This window comes from Strix aluco, chromosome 1 (assembly GCF_031877795.1).
Source record: "Strix aluco isolate bStrAlu1 chromosome 1, bStrAlu1.hap1, whole genome shotgun sequence".
In the NCBI taxonomy this organism is placed as follows: domain Eukaryota; kingdom Metazoa; phylum Chordata; class Aves; order Strigiformes; family Strigidae; genus Strix; species Strix aluco.
This window is the reverse complement of record NC_133931.1, coordinates 35404735-35416967: the sequence shown is the minus strand read 5'-3', so window position 1 is coordinate 35416967 and position 12233 is coordinate 35404735. Positions and strand designations below refer to the sequence as shown.

Below are 12233 nucleotides of genomic sequence, written 5' to 3'. Positions count from 1 at the left end.
CTCTCAGAGTATTATAAGGCATGTGCTTGATTTTTGGCACAAGAACTGGATACTGCATTTGGCACTAGTGTAAGCACTACTGGAACAAAAGTAGTATTACCTCCCCCATACCATTTGATATTCCCTTTTTAATGCATCCAAGAATTGCATTTGGCCAAGTGGGAGCTTATGTTCAGCTGACTATCCATCACGCCTCCTAACTTTCTCTCAAAACACTGATTCTTGGGATGGGCTCCCATTCTGTTTCCAGATGTATGACTTTACACTTGGTGATAGTGAAAGAGGCTGTATGAGCTGGACACCAGCAAAGAAAGGAATACCAATTAGGTGTAGAGCCTATAAGCCTTAGCATGCCTGAAAAATTTGAGTTGTTAGCCTTTCAAACAGTCTCCCGTTGCTTCTCCAATAGCTATTAGGTAAAGCTTCTGGCTTCAGTTCTGAGGAAAAGGAGGAAGATGTCGGTCATTCTGAAAGAGGGTAAGAGATCATAAAAATTTTATTCCAGAATGTGTCAGCTGCTGGCAGCTATGGACAGTGAGAAAATAAGTTTGCGAGAACCTGAACTTTATCATAATGTTGACAACAGATCTGCACTACTTACTGTTTAGGGACCAAGTGATTGTCTTCATCAGCTACATTTTTAACTCAAATTACCTCATAAATGCTCTAAAATTTACTATTCATGCATTTCCAGTGCAAATTCTGACCTTAACCATTGGATCATGAGCTGTTTCTCTAATTGCCTACTATGGGACATGCCTGAAGAGCAGTACTAAATCCTGAAAGCTATGCTAGTATGAAAGGTGACCAACTACGCAGGATTACTGGCTTAAACACAGCTACGCTTTAATATTAGTTCCCATACTATATATTAACATCTTGCAGCTGTTATCTGAAAGTGCATTTCAGAGGCAGGTAAGAAAAAATGAGTTGCTCAAGTACCATGAAAACCAAATTAACTTTCTCCTCACCAACACTTTAGTGTATGTATTCCTTTGAACAGAATTTGGGTCCTACAAGGCATTCTTACCAGACAAACAAGGTCCTACAGCACTGAAGAACTTCAAGAGTTAAGCCTTTCATTCTCTATAGCTATTATACAAATTTTGCTATCCATTTGTATGGCTTCATTATATCCATGAAATGCTTTTCTGTTAAGAATATACTAGAACATGTGTACAAGTCAAACATTTCAGTCTCTTACACCTTGTAGCAAAGTAATGGAAGAACTCTACCAATTGAAACAAACAAGGGTACTGAAGTCAACAAAACTCTTCAGGTATATCTCCCCAGTATCTGAGTTTCATAGGCCACTAGTGCAGTTTTAAGCTGAAAGGACTCAAACTATACTCTTACAAAATCAGGATGAGAATTGAGGTTTCCTATTAAGAGTGCAAAGTGATTATAATAAATTTTCACTGCAAGATTCTTCCCCTTCATCCAGCAATTTATGATTTTTTTTTTCCCTTGTAAATCATACTGCTTACTACTTTATCAAGATGCCTAACAAATGAAGTACTTTTATGGTTTCCATCTCATTCACTCATTAAAACCTTTTCAAGCACGTTATCAGTAGTCTAATTACTTGCACTGAATAGCTGTAAGGAACTGTTAAGTTCTTCTGATTTAGTGCAGTTATTAGCTTAAATGGACAAAGGTGTTGGTATTTTCATATTTAGACACAAGCAGCTGTGTTACTAGACTTTGGAGCTCACAATAGAGGAATAGGAAACTGTATTCAGGTTAAGCCACTATCATAATTTCCCAGGTTACTTAAAAACAAAACCAGCTTTTGACAAGCTTCAATAAACTAGCATTGCTGTTAAGACGTTTTAGTTAAAGTGCAGAAATGCCTTTCTGCACAAACTGGAAAAAAATAATCGATGCCAGTGATTTCTAAATGGACATCCTTCAGTCGTAAGTATGTAAATACAGCTTGCCTGTAACCAAAAAAAGCATTTCCGTCAGAGCAGACGTGACTTACTGATCTGTTGTACCAAACATCTCCGCAGGCTAAGGCTCCTTCAGTGAAGTGCTCGCAAGATGAGAATGTTTGAATGCAAGCAGTTATGCGTTTTACAGATCCCTGGGTTTCTAATCTGTACTCTGCTGGACCTACACATTAGCAACAACTGTTCATAACTGTCCATACCCTCATGAATCCTGCAGTCCCCACTTCTATAGTACCTGAAATAAAACACCACAAATTATGTAAAGCCAAGTAATTATCTAGAATGTGGAAAATAATGTGCCATTTTGTAAAGTATTTAATGTTTCCTTTAGTAAAAAATACCTGAAGATGTTCAGAGCTGAAAGTAATTATGAAGATCTTAAAATCAGGATCTTAACACATTAAGAACCTATCTACCCTTGCATCTTCTTCATGTAGAAACACCTTCCCCACGCAGATTTCTGGTGCACTACAACTAAGTAGGAATCCTGTCCACTCAACACCATACAGCTCAGTTTATTTTTGTTGCGATTAAAAGTACAGTAAATGACAATTGTTACCACTCAAAAACTCATCTGTTGCCTGTATGAATCCTTTCAAATTTTCCTCCTTCAAATGAAGGTGAAACAGTATTATCTATATACTGCTAATCCAAACTATATACGGTGCTCTGAAACAGGTTACTCCAAAGTCAACTTGGCAACCACCACCACTAGAGAAAAGGATCACAAAAAGAGACCAATCAAGACAACACGCTGTTTTGTGCACGATGGTTTTATTAACAGACCAGATTTTGAAAGATTGCAGCTGGGCATCTGAATCTGAAAGGGAGAAAAAAAAACTATCATTAGACATGTGTAGGTCTGAAACTACTTTGGCCACCCAAAGAATTAATAGATTTCTACAGTTTATAATTTGGGCTGAAAATACTAATTTTATTCCACTGGATTTAAGACTTCAATAGTCTTGTACACAGTAACTAACCTCTACATTAACATCTCTTCACTCAAAACACAGATTTCAAGTGCCAGAACTAACAGGATAAACATTTCTACCTTGAACTAGTGGTACCTATTTTTCTAAAAGCATAGCTGGGGGGGAACTTGGTATTTAAAGACATACTGAGGCATTGCGCAAACTCTGACTTTTGCTGCAGTAACTATTTTCAGCACATTTCAGGGACTGTTTACATACAAAAACAAAAGCAAAAAGCAGACTTGAGATCAGTTCTTGTAAAGTTTGTTTGCAAGCTAAGGAAATTCAGTATCTTGCCAAAACTGAATTGTCAAAATTCGGTATCAAAGTACTATGCTCTTTTTTTCCAATCTGTATGAAGGAATCAGTACTAGAAGTCTTTTTTTTTATTATTTGAGACTAGCACTTAAACAGTAAGAAGACAAAGAGCAGAAAACCACTACATATAAGGGAAGAGGAATAAGTACTCATCTTCAGAAAAAATGGCCCTTTAGAATGACAGTACTTACGAGTACTGCCAATACCTCATCTGAACCTACTGCTCTAGTTGCCCATTACCTCAGTAGAAGCTGCAACATTCTTCTGTTTTCTACATGTACGTTATTTGTATTTCAAATATGCACTCTATTCAGAACAGCAGGAAAATAGCAGGAATAGGAGAGACCAATCAGTTATCTTAGCTTTCCACCAGAGGTACATTTGTTTGCAATCCAAGCAGAACAACTAACTACTTATAAGCATAAAATAAGAAACTGCAAGGTCACTTCCTGAATTGAAAGCTGGAGTAAAGCCCTGACATCTGCTACTTACATAGGATGCTGAGCTAGAAATCCAATGAAAAACACAAGCAACCAGCTGAATATCCCTAGTTTCTCTGCCAATATACTACTCCTCACAGGTAACAGTGAACTAGAAGTTTCCCTCCTGTAGGAAGGCTTCTGAAAACTCCTCAAAACACCAGTATACTTCTGATGTGTCAGTAAAGGTGGAGGAGAAAGGATCTACGCTGACAGAAAAGCTGCAGGGTTTCAATTAAACACAGCAGTTTCCATCTTATGCTTAGAAACCAGATAGGAGCATAAAGTGAAAATAGTTTTGCTCAGCCTTGGTTACGAAGCCTCATGCCACTAACTCAAGGGAAACATCTGCCTGTTCTGAACTTGGAACAGTTTGTGCCACCAACAGCAAAATTTCTACAAGAATGCTAGTATGAGTAACACAGCATCACCCCAGGCTCCAAACATTACAGCAGTTCTGCTTCTCAAAGTTACCCACTTCTCCCACAGTTGAGCTAAAAAGCTTTACAAGGACCAGTCCCCCAGTAACCAACTGCTTTCCTGAAGTGCAAGTTTCCATGTGCCATGTAACCAGTGCTTTAAAACTCTGCTGCTTCACAGATGGAGACAACAAAGCAACATTTGAGAAGCCTGGGGGACTGGAAACTGAGGAAGAACAGCCTACAAAACAGCTTCAAGACAAAAAGCTGTCAGTCAAATAGACATGTATTTCATAGGTCTCCTTTAGCTCCCCAGACAGACAGCAGATCTCAATGAGCTCAACTTGCTATACCTTGTTGGCTATAAAAACATTTTTAAAAGGCTTAAAAAAAAAAAAAAGAGAGAGACTCCCCTCCCTTCAGAAAATTTATTTTCTGAGAACTCATCCAAACAGCAACTGCACCTGTTTTAAACTGTAAAGTTACAACATTATGCACTATTAACCAACCATCTGGAAGTTAGAATTCTTAAGAAAACTGCACATCTTATTTCTAAGAACCACCAAACCAAACAAACAAAAACACGCCAAAAAACCAAAAACAAACCAACAAACGTTCCTGCCTTTGGAGAAATTGGTTTGGGGATTAATTGGGTCTTTGCCGGTTATTATTTCCAAGCATACTAACACAATGCAGTTTTCTTAAATTCCAGCATATCTGTCACAACAAAAAGGCATTTATCCTTGACTGAAAATAAAATATGGGCAACACCAGAGCTAGTTTAGTGTATAAAAAAAGGTGGAAAAAGAAATGGGAAGTACAAGAACTCTGAAAAAGCAGTTTTAGCTTTGAATGGCAGATTTCTCATAAAAGCAGGAAGAGCAGAGTGACAACAATAGATAAGACTGATTGTTTGAACTAGATACTAACTCCAGGACTCAGTTGTCACTGTCAAACTGCTTTCAGTGTTAATAAACCTTCCCATTTCTGAAGGATAGAGTATTCAAATGAGCAAATTAAGTCTTTCAAAATGAGCATCTTGGCCATGTTAACATGAAAGCTTGAATTGAATCCGTTTGAAGCTTGAACAAGCTGAAAATTCAGATCATTAAAATGGTCTAAATGGTATTTCCCCCAGACCTAAACAGGCTTTTATAGCAGAAATAAGACAAACTGAAAACACACTGTACTTGCAATCACAAGACTTGGATCATATTAAGAATTCATTAACAAGAGCTGAAAATTTTAGCTTCCCATCATAAAAGCTAAACAAGGTTTTAAGACAAGTTACTGGTAAATGAAAAATAAGTTACTGGTAATGTTTATACTTCCTAAACATATCAGCCATTAATGAAGATTTAATTTCTTCACAAATGTTTAAGCTTTATTAAGACTTTAAAAAAAAAATCAGAATACTGTATTGTCCAAGTAGCTTTATACTGTAGGTACCACCCAAACATGAGTGAATATGTATTAAACCTAACATTCAACCAAAAATGGCAGCAGCCTACACAGCAGAGATGGAACAGTGGATAGTATTAAACCTTGGTAATATCTCACCCTTAGTTCATTCTCCTTATGAGTCTGTTGATCTGATCTTCTCTGTTACCAGCATCTCCACCTTCTACAAAGTGGATCGTTTTCTTCTTCATTCCACCCCGAGGAGATGATAACTTGAAGGGCCAAAGGAAGTTGTTCACAACTTTGAAGTTCTTGCCAACAGTGTAAATTTCATGGATCACATCTTCCATGCAGATGATGCCAAGCTTTCCTAAAATTCAGAAACATTGTTTTCAGAAAGGCTACAGAGCCACTGGTCAGCAACAAGCTGAGAATTATCAAGTTATTATTGTCGTACCTACTTATTTTGATAAACTTCAGGAAGTCAGAAAGCACCCACTCTGTCACAACACCCAATGACTGACTTTTCCAATTAAAACGGATTAGCTGCAGCCAACTCAACATTATTTGTTACATTTGGCAAGAGGCAGCAGCTTCAACTGTTGAATATTTGTAGCCAGCAGTGATGAACAACAGAAAAACAAATCTCACTTAGTAAATCTTAGGAAAATAGATGGTGTTCTTTGAAGAAAAGCTAGATTACATACACTTAAACAGTAGTTATGTGCAGCTCAGGGAAATTCACTGAAATACTTATGCTGTTGAATAATGCAATAGCATGTTTCCTTAATGCCTTTTCAGAGTCTTCAGTGACATGTTATGAGTTAACTGCTCGTAAAATACAACACTAAAAAGGAAAGTGATTATAGCATAATACTTGTACCTTCAGAATCTCATTATCTCTCACACTGCAAAAGGAACAAACATGAAACAGTCTAATTTGAAGTGATACACAATCAAGCACCAAAAGTGAGACGTCAGTGTTTGCTTGCATTCGTGGCACAACTGGAAAAGAAGAAGCCTGACCAGAGCAGTCTATTTCCTGACAACTGACCTCTACACTTTGGTTTTCCTAAATATCACTTTTACTAGCTAGTTCTTCTGACAGGTAGTTTAGAAAGTCTGTTTACCAGATCATGAAGGTCTAAGACACATACAACGTCTAATATTAATTTTGAAACTTCAAATCTATGCATGATAACCTTCCTTCCTGTTCAGTAGATCTGCAGCACCTCTTCATTACTGAAAGATCTACTGACCTATTAAAGGTCAAGGAGTTTACCTTTAAAGCTAGGAATTTAAAATGCTACAATTTGATTCTTTACACTGGTTTCCAATACTTTATAAAAAAGTTACTTCCAGCTTGCTCTGTATTAAGCTATTCAGACAGAAGTGAGATTATTAACCAATCACTACTATTCTATTCACCAGAGACAAATAAGGACAGTTATCCAGCTTCACACTAGTCATCCAAATGCAACAAGCTGGTTTCTTCTTTTGTTAAATGAAGCAGTATTTACCAAGGCGCTTCTGAATCAGGGAATTATCAGTAAGAGCAATGCGCTGCTTGTTGATCTTGCCATAACCACGCTTGTAGATCAATTCATGCACAGACTTCAGATTGGGATAACTGAAACAGTCATGTAAAGAAAGAGAATTTTAAGTCTTTGCAAACCACATTCCTAGTTAATACCCCCAGAAGAAACTTCCGTAACAGTGTAAGATCATTTCAGCATGTCCCAAATGTAAATACAAGAGCAACAGAGAAGCAAAACTTACACAAGTTCCCAAGAACACTAAAATGAGAGTGTAATCATCTCTAGCATTACCTTTTAAAGCACTACCTTAATCATGTTTTCAATTCAAAGCAGGGAAAGCACACAGAAGAAAAAAACATTTTTAACATAAGGGAAACATGCAAGTCTAGTGTAGCAAAACGCAAAGGGCGCTCTACATTTGCACCCCGATTTGATAAAATCGGCCATATTACTCACCCCCATGCAATATAGGGTTCAACAATCCGCAACATGTTGATGGAAGCTTTGTTGAGTTTTACAAATGTGCCATTAAAAATCTGACGCAAGCGAAGCAGCTGCAACACCTTGCGGACCTTAGGACTGACACCATTGGTACTAGAGAACACAGGAAAAAAGCCTCAATTAACTACATCCCAGAAAACTCTAAGTATCAAGTTAAAAAAACCCAACACAATAGTATTGTTCCAATATGAAACACATCACTATTTTACCAATTACACAAAGCAAGCTTAGTAAATTATTTAATACTGAAATACATGTAGAGGTAGTAAGTTAAGACAGATCTATTTCCATGAAAAGAATTAAGCTAACGCTTATTACTGAAAACAGTTTAGAACTAACTTTGTGCTCTCCTGAACGTAATTTCCAATCACACCTTTTCGTAGTTTTCTATACTTTACCAAAGGAGAGTTAAACAAACCCTTCAAACAAACCTTAACAGAATGTTAGGGAATACCGGCATGTAATTTTATCAAGATTACGGTGAAACAGAACAACCGTCTGCACGTATTATTTTTTGCCTTGCCTTCTTCTTAGAGATCAGGGCTTCCTAAATACGGTAGACATAGCCAGCATAACGATTTTGAACTTGATTAAATGTACAACAAAGTGCCAACAGCTTTCCAATCCATCAGTGGAAGGCTTGATCTGCATATTTAAGCCCTCAAAACAGACAAATAACATTTGAACATAAAATTGTTTACATCTGTATTCTATCTTACCCTCTTATCCTGATCACAAATGCCAGTTTCGGTTCCGCTGGAACGTAGTAATTGCCAGCTTTTCGAGCCATCCTGGCCATACGAATTTCCTGCCTATACATGTGCCTGTACTCCTTGTGGTAAGCTTGGGCTCTTGCATAGATGAGTTTTCTTTGTGCCTTACGGAACTGAAATCAGTTGAAAATTACTTAAGATTACATAATGCCTTTCAACACATGAAAATCACCTACAAATAACGTAGCATATCTAGAACTTCTCACAAATAAAACAGATAAAAGGACCATCTGCCCATGTCACGGAATTCAGAATCATTCTGATATTCTAGAGAATCTGGAAGACTGTTACACCGCGGTGCTGCTTTATCTTGAACAACGTTATCATGCATCAAGCTTACGCTCACAAAGGATATAACCTCTTACCTTGTAGTAACTTTAATCTTATAGACAACTATACACTTTGCCCTTACTCTGCCCAGAACTGGTTATTGACCAAAAAAAGCATATTTCAGTGAAAGACATTAAAAAAAGTATCAACGTGCTAGACCTAAATCCTGCAAACTTCTGTACTGTGCTACATCAGCAATAGTAGCTGATACTGCAACAGATAACCAATTCAACTTAAGGAGTCATAAAATATTCACCTTTTTTATAGCCAACATCTTCTTCTGACGTTTGGCTTTTATAGCTGCATAAGCCTGCCGCTTTTTCAGCAGGCTTTCCGGTACAGATGGCACCTTCTTTGCTCTAAATGAAAAGAGAAAAAAAAAAAAAATCCCTCTTTTAGCCGGTATGAAAAAATTTGGCTTTAAAAGTGACACATGACAAACATCAATGCAAACTCTTAACACAATGCATATGCAGGCCTCACTGCCTAAAACCAGTTCATTAAGGCATCCTTCACATTCCCACTGTTACCAAGCCCCAATGAAGCATGAACAAATATCATACTTGACAAGGAAATCCAACAGAGCAGCTGACGAGCTGCACACAACCACAAAGACCGAGACCACTTGAATAACAAGACGGTTTTGCCCTACTTTGCTACAGTCCAATTTATAGTAAAACAAAGTCTGTTTCGAGCACATCACTTTCAGATTAATACACCTTTCAACAAGTACTTTAAGAGAAATACTAGTTTGGCAGTATTCTAAAGTTTATTTCACAAGACTTTAAACTCACTCAGATTTTAAACTCTTAGATGTGACAAAGCTTGCAAGACCAGTGTTTATAGACCCATAATTATCCAGGCGAGCTCCTACCCTGTTAGGTACCCGATTAGGACTCTCTCAAGCCGCGCACCTCTCCGCGCACTCCCGCGCGGTACTGACGGCCCGCCCGCCAGACCTGGAGGAACTCTGCCGCCCCAGGTCCCTCACCCGTAAAAGAGGCGCTTGGGGGCCAGCTCTCCCTCCCCCACCTCACCGAGGGCCGGCGGAACAGCAACCGCTGCCTGCGGAAGCGACAGGACCGGCGGTAGCTGCATCCCTGCCGCGCTGGGCCCTACCCTCCCGTCGCTCCCAGCCCTAGGCCGCTCGTCCCCTCTCCCGCGTCACCGGTGGAGACCTGGTGACCGGGGAGGGGCAGAAGGGAGCACGGCGGTAGCGAGGACAGAGAGGAGACACCACCGCATCCACCGATGGCGGCGGATTATCCCGGGGTGGGACAACCACTTACTCCTTCTCCGCCATGATCAGCGCCGGAAGAGAGAGGGCGGGCGCATGCGCAGGGCCGACTTAACCCATCTGCCTGCGCAGGCAGGGCCCTGGGCGCCAGCAGGACCCCGGGTTTGGGCGTCCGCAGCGGTGCCTGACGGAGGGGGGGGCGGGTGGAGGCGCCGAGGTGGCCGGCGAGTGCCTGAGGTAAGAGCGCCGGGGAGCCGCCCTCCGCCTGGCGGGACCGGGACCGGCTGTATCTCAGGCCGGGCGGGAGCCCCTCCTCCGTTAAGCCCGGCCTTCCCCGCGGGAGGCTGAAAACGTGCCCTGCGGCGGTGGGGCTGCCAAGCATCTTCTGTAACGCGGGATTTCCCCAATTCCATTTATTTTTCCTTAAAAGCTGTACGGAAAGCCTGCGGGACGCCGCCTCCCGCCCGGCGCTTTCAGCACCGAGGCGGGGATGGAGGCCGAGAGCGGGGAATCGCCGCTCCTGCCGCCGCCCTCCTCAGCTACATTCCCACCGACAACCTGGCAGCCTGGGGTGATACAGAGAAATGTCCACTTTCCCTGTAAATTATTTACTTATAAAAGCATATGACGATTTCTGAACGTTGCCTAAGAATCCTGCTTGCCCAGACTGTTTTGTGGATTCAGTGTAGCTTACCCAGATAGTTTGGGGATTGGCTATGATAAAAAGTAGCAGGTAACCCTGGGGTATGAATTAAAAAGACAACTCACTGATAGCAGACTCAAAGCCCTCAATGGGCACTCACTCAAAGCCCTCAAAGGGCACTTAGGCAAACTTAAACTTGAACAAAAGGACTCAGAGATGCTGTCTAGGGAGGATGATCTCGCCGATTTAGGAAGAAGACAACCTGGACTTTGCTTCACAGCGCATGCCCTGGAAAGAGCGGACACTGTGAGGAGGACCACGTACTTCTCCCCTTGACCATCAACGAAGTAATTATAATAATCACGCCTATCCCCTGACCTAATTGTAATAACCCGGCCTTTCCTAATGAATATGTGTGTTTTGGTGTAATAAATATTTGGCTACTTGCCAGAGACTGTGTGCAAGCTTTGTGGAGAAATCCCCTTGCACCCCGGCTGGAATAAACATACCTGCTTTATAACTCTCTCCGAGTTGTAGAGTTTGTTTCCGCACGTCAGGAGGGTGAGGGGAGCGGAAGGAAGACCGAGGCAAGGCCGAGCCCCGTTAGTGATGCACAACCGTGCTCCTTCCGCACATCCCCGGGGACCAAAGTGCTCCATCAGGAGAGGCCCGGGCTCCCAGGAGCGTTTCCATCTCTGCAGCGGATGGAGCCCCGCTGAAGGAGCATGGCCCTCGGCTGACTGCGAGGGCTGCCGCCCTGCTCACCCGCGCCTGGGTCGTCCCATCCATTGCACCTGTGGGATCCTTCTCCGGGATGCGTGGGGAAATGGGAACCATGGGCTCCGTTTGTGTCAGTCTGTTTTTATTAGGTTGGCTTTCATTTCAGCTCACCGTACAAAAAGAATACTTGCGTAGCTAGAGAAGGGATGACGGTTCGGGAAGCTGTGCTGCCGGCAGAGCTGCCCATGCTAGGACAGCGGCTTTTTATTGGGAAGGCTGCTCAAGGCTACTGATGGTGGCTCTGAGCCCTGATCCTGTGAACACCTACCTGTCCTCTTAAAATCACCCAAGGAGGCACCAGCCCTGATGCATCATTGCATATGCACAGGAAGAAGGGAAATTAGTAGAACTCGGAGTAGCAAAGAATTATCCAGTATAAAAAAAGTGTAGGCAGATGGGCTGGGGATAACAAACGCCGAGCTCTGCATTTGCTAGTTTTATTTGTTGCCTGTTGACAGCACGCAGAGGTGCTTGGTAGCACTGAAGAGCATTACTGAGAATGCTTTGGTTTTGAGTTGCAGCTATATCAACGTTAATTTTTTGTAAAAGAGCATTACTTTATGCTAATATAGAAGCTTGTATCCCTCGATCTCATTAAAACTATTACAGAAGGGGGCAATTAGAATCAGCATGCAAACGTGCAACAAAACACCTACAGTATCTGCCAAAGGAAGAGGTTGTCTACACTTTCTCCCAAAACTTTTGAACTCAAATTTCTGCTCTAGTCCATGAGGCAGAATTCACAAGGTTCCAACAACTTTTCTGAAAATGGACAGCTGCACGGGGAAGAAATCGTGCCCTTTGGCACGTGGCTGTGGACGGGCAGTGGGACGAGTCCTGCCCACCCGCGTGTGGGAAATCGCAGGGGCACACTCCACTCCTCGTCGG

General features: G+C 41.5%; 1 protein-coding gene and 1 long non-coding RNA gene across 2 annotated transcripts; one reads left to right on the top strand and one right to left on the bottom strand.

Annotated features, from left to right (window-relative positions):
• Positions 1-2707: 2707 nt before the first annotated feature.
• RPL7 (ribosomal protein L7) lies at positions 2708-10117 on the bottom strand. Its single transcript, XM_074817448.1, has 7 exons — positions 9975-10117; positions 8942-9044; positions 8302-8468; positions 7538-7675; positions 7064-7173; positions 5703-5913; positions 2708-2772 (listed from the first exon to the last, which is right to left on the bottom strand). The coding sequence occupies exons 1-6, from the start codon at positions 9986-9988 to the stop codon at positions 5705-5707; spliced, it is 741 nt and encodes a 246-aa protein (XP_074673549.1). The 5' UTR covers positions 9989-10117; the 3' UTR covers positions 2708-2772; positions 5703-5704.
• On the top strand, positions 10081-11088 carry LOC141920547 (uncharacterized). The gene is made up of 2 exons (XR_012622377.1): positions 10081-10159; positions 10353-11088. It is a non-coding gene; the product is annotated as an uncharacterized LOC141920547 (long non-coding RNA).
• The last annotated feature ends 1145 nt before the right edge of the window (positions 11089-12233 follow it).

Coding starts and splice junctions, on each gene's coding strand:
- RPL7 (XM_074817448.1), bottom strand. Junction 7,676..8,301: donor TTTGTGATCAGGATAAGAGG/GTAAGATAGAAT, acceptor TGTGTTCTCTAG/TACCAATGGTGTCAGTCCTA. Junction 7,174..7,537: donor GAACCCTATATTGCATGGGG/GTGAGTAATATG, acceptor TGACTGTTTCAG/TTATCCCAATCTGAAGTCTG.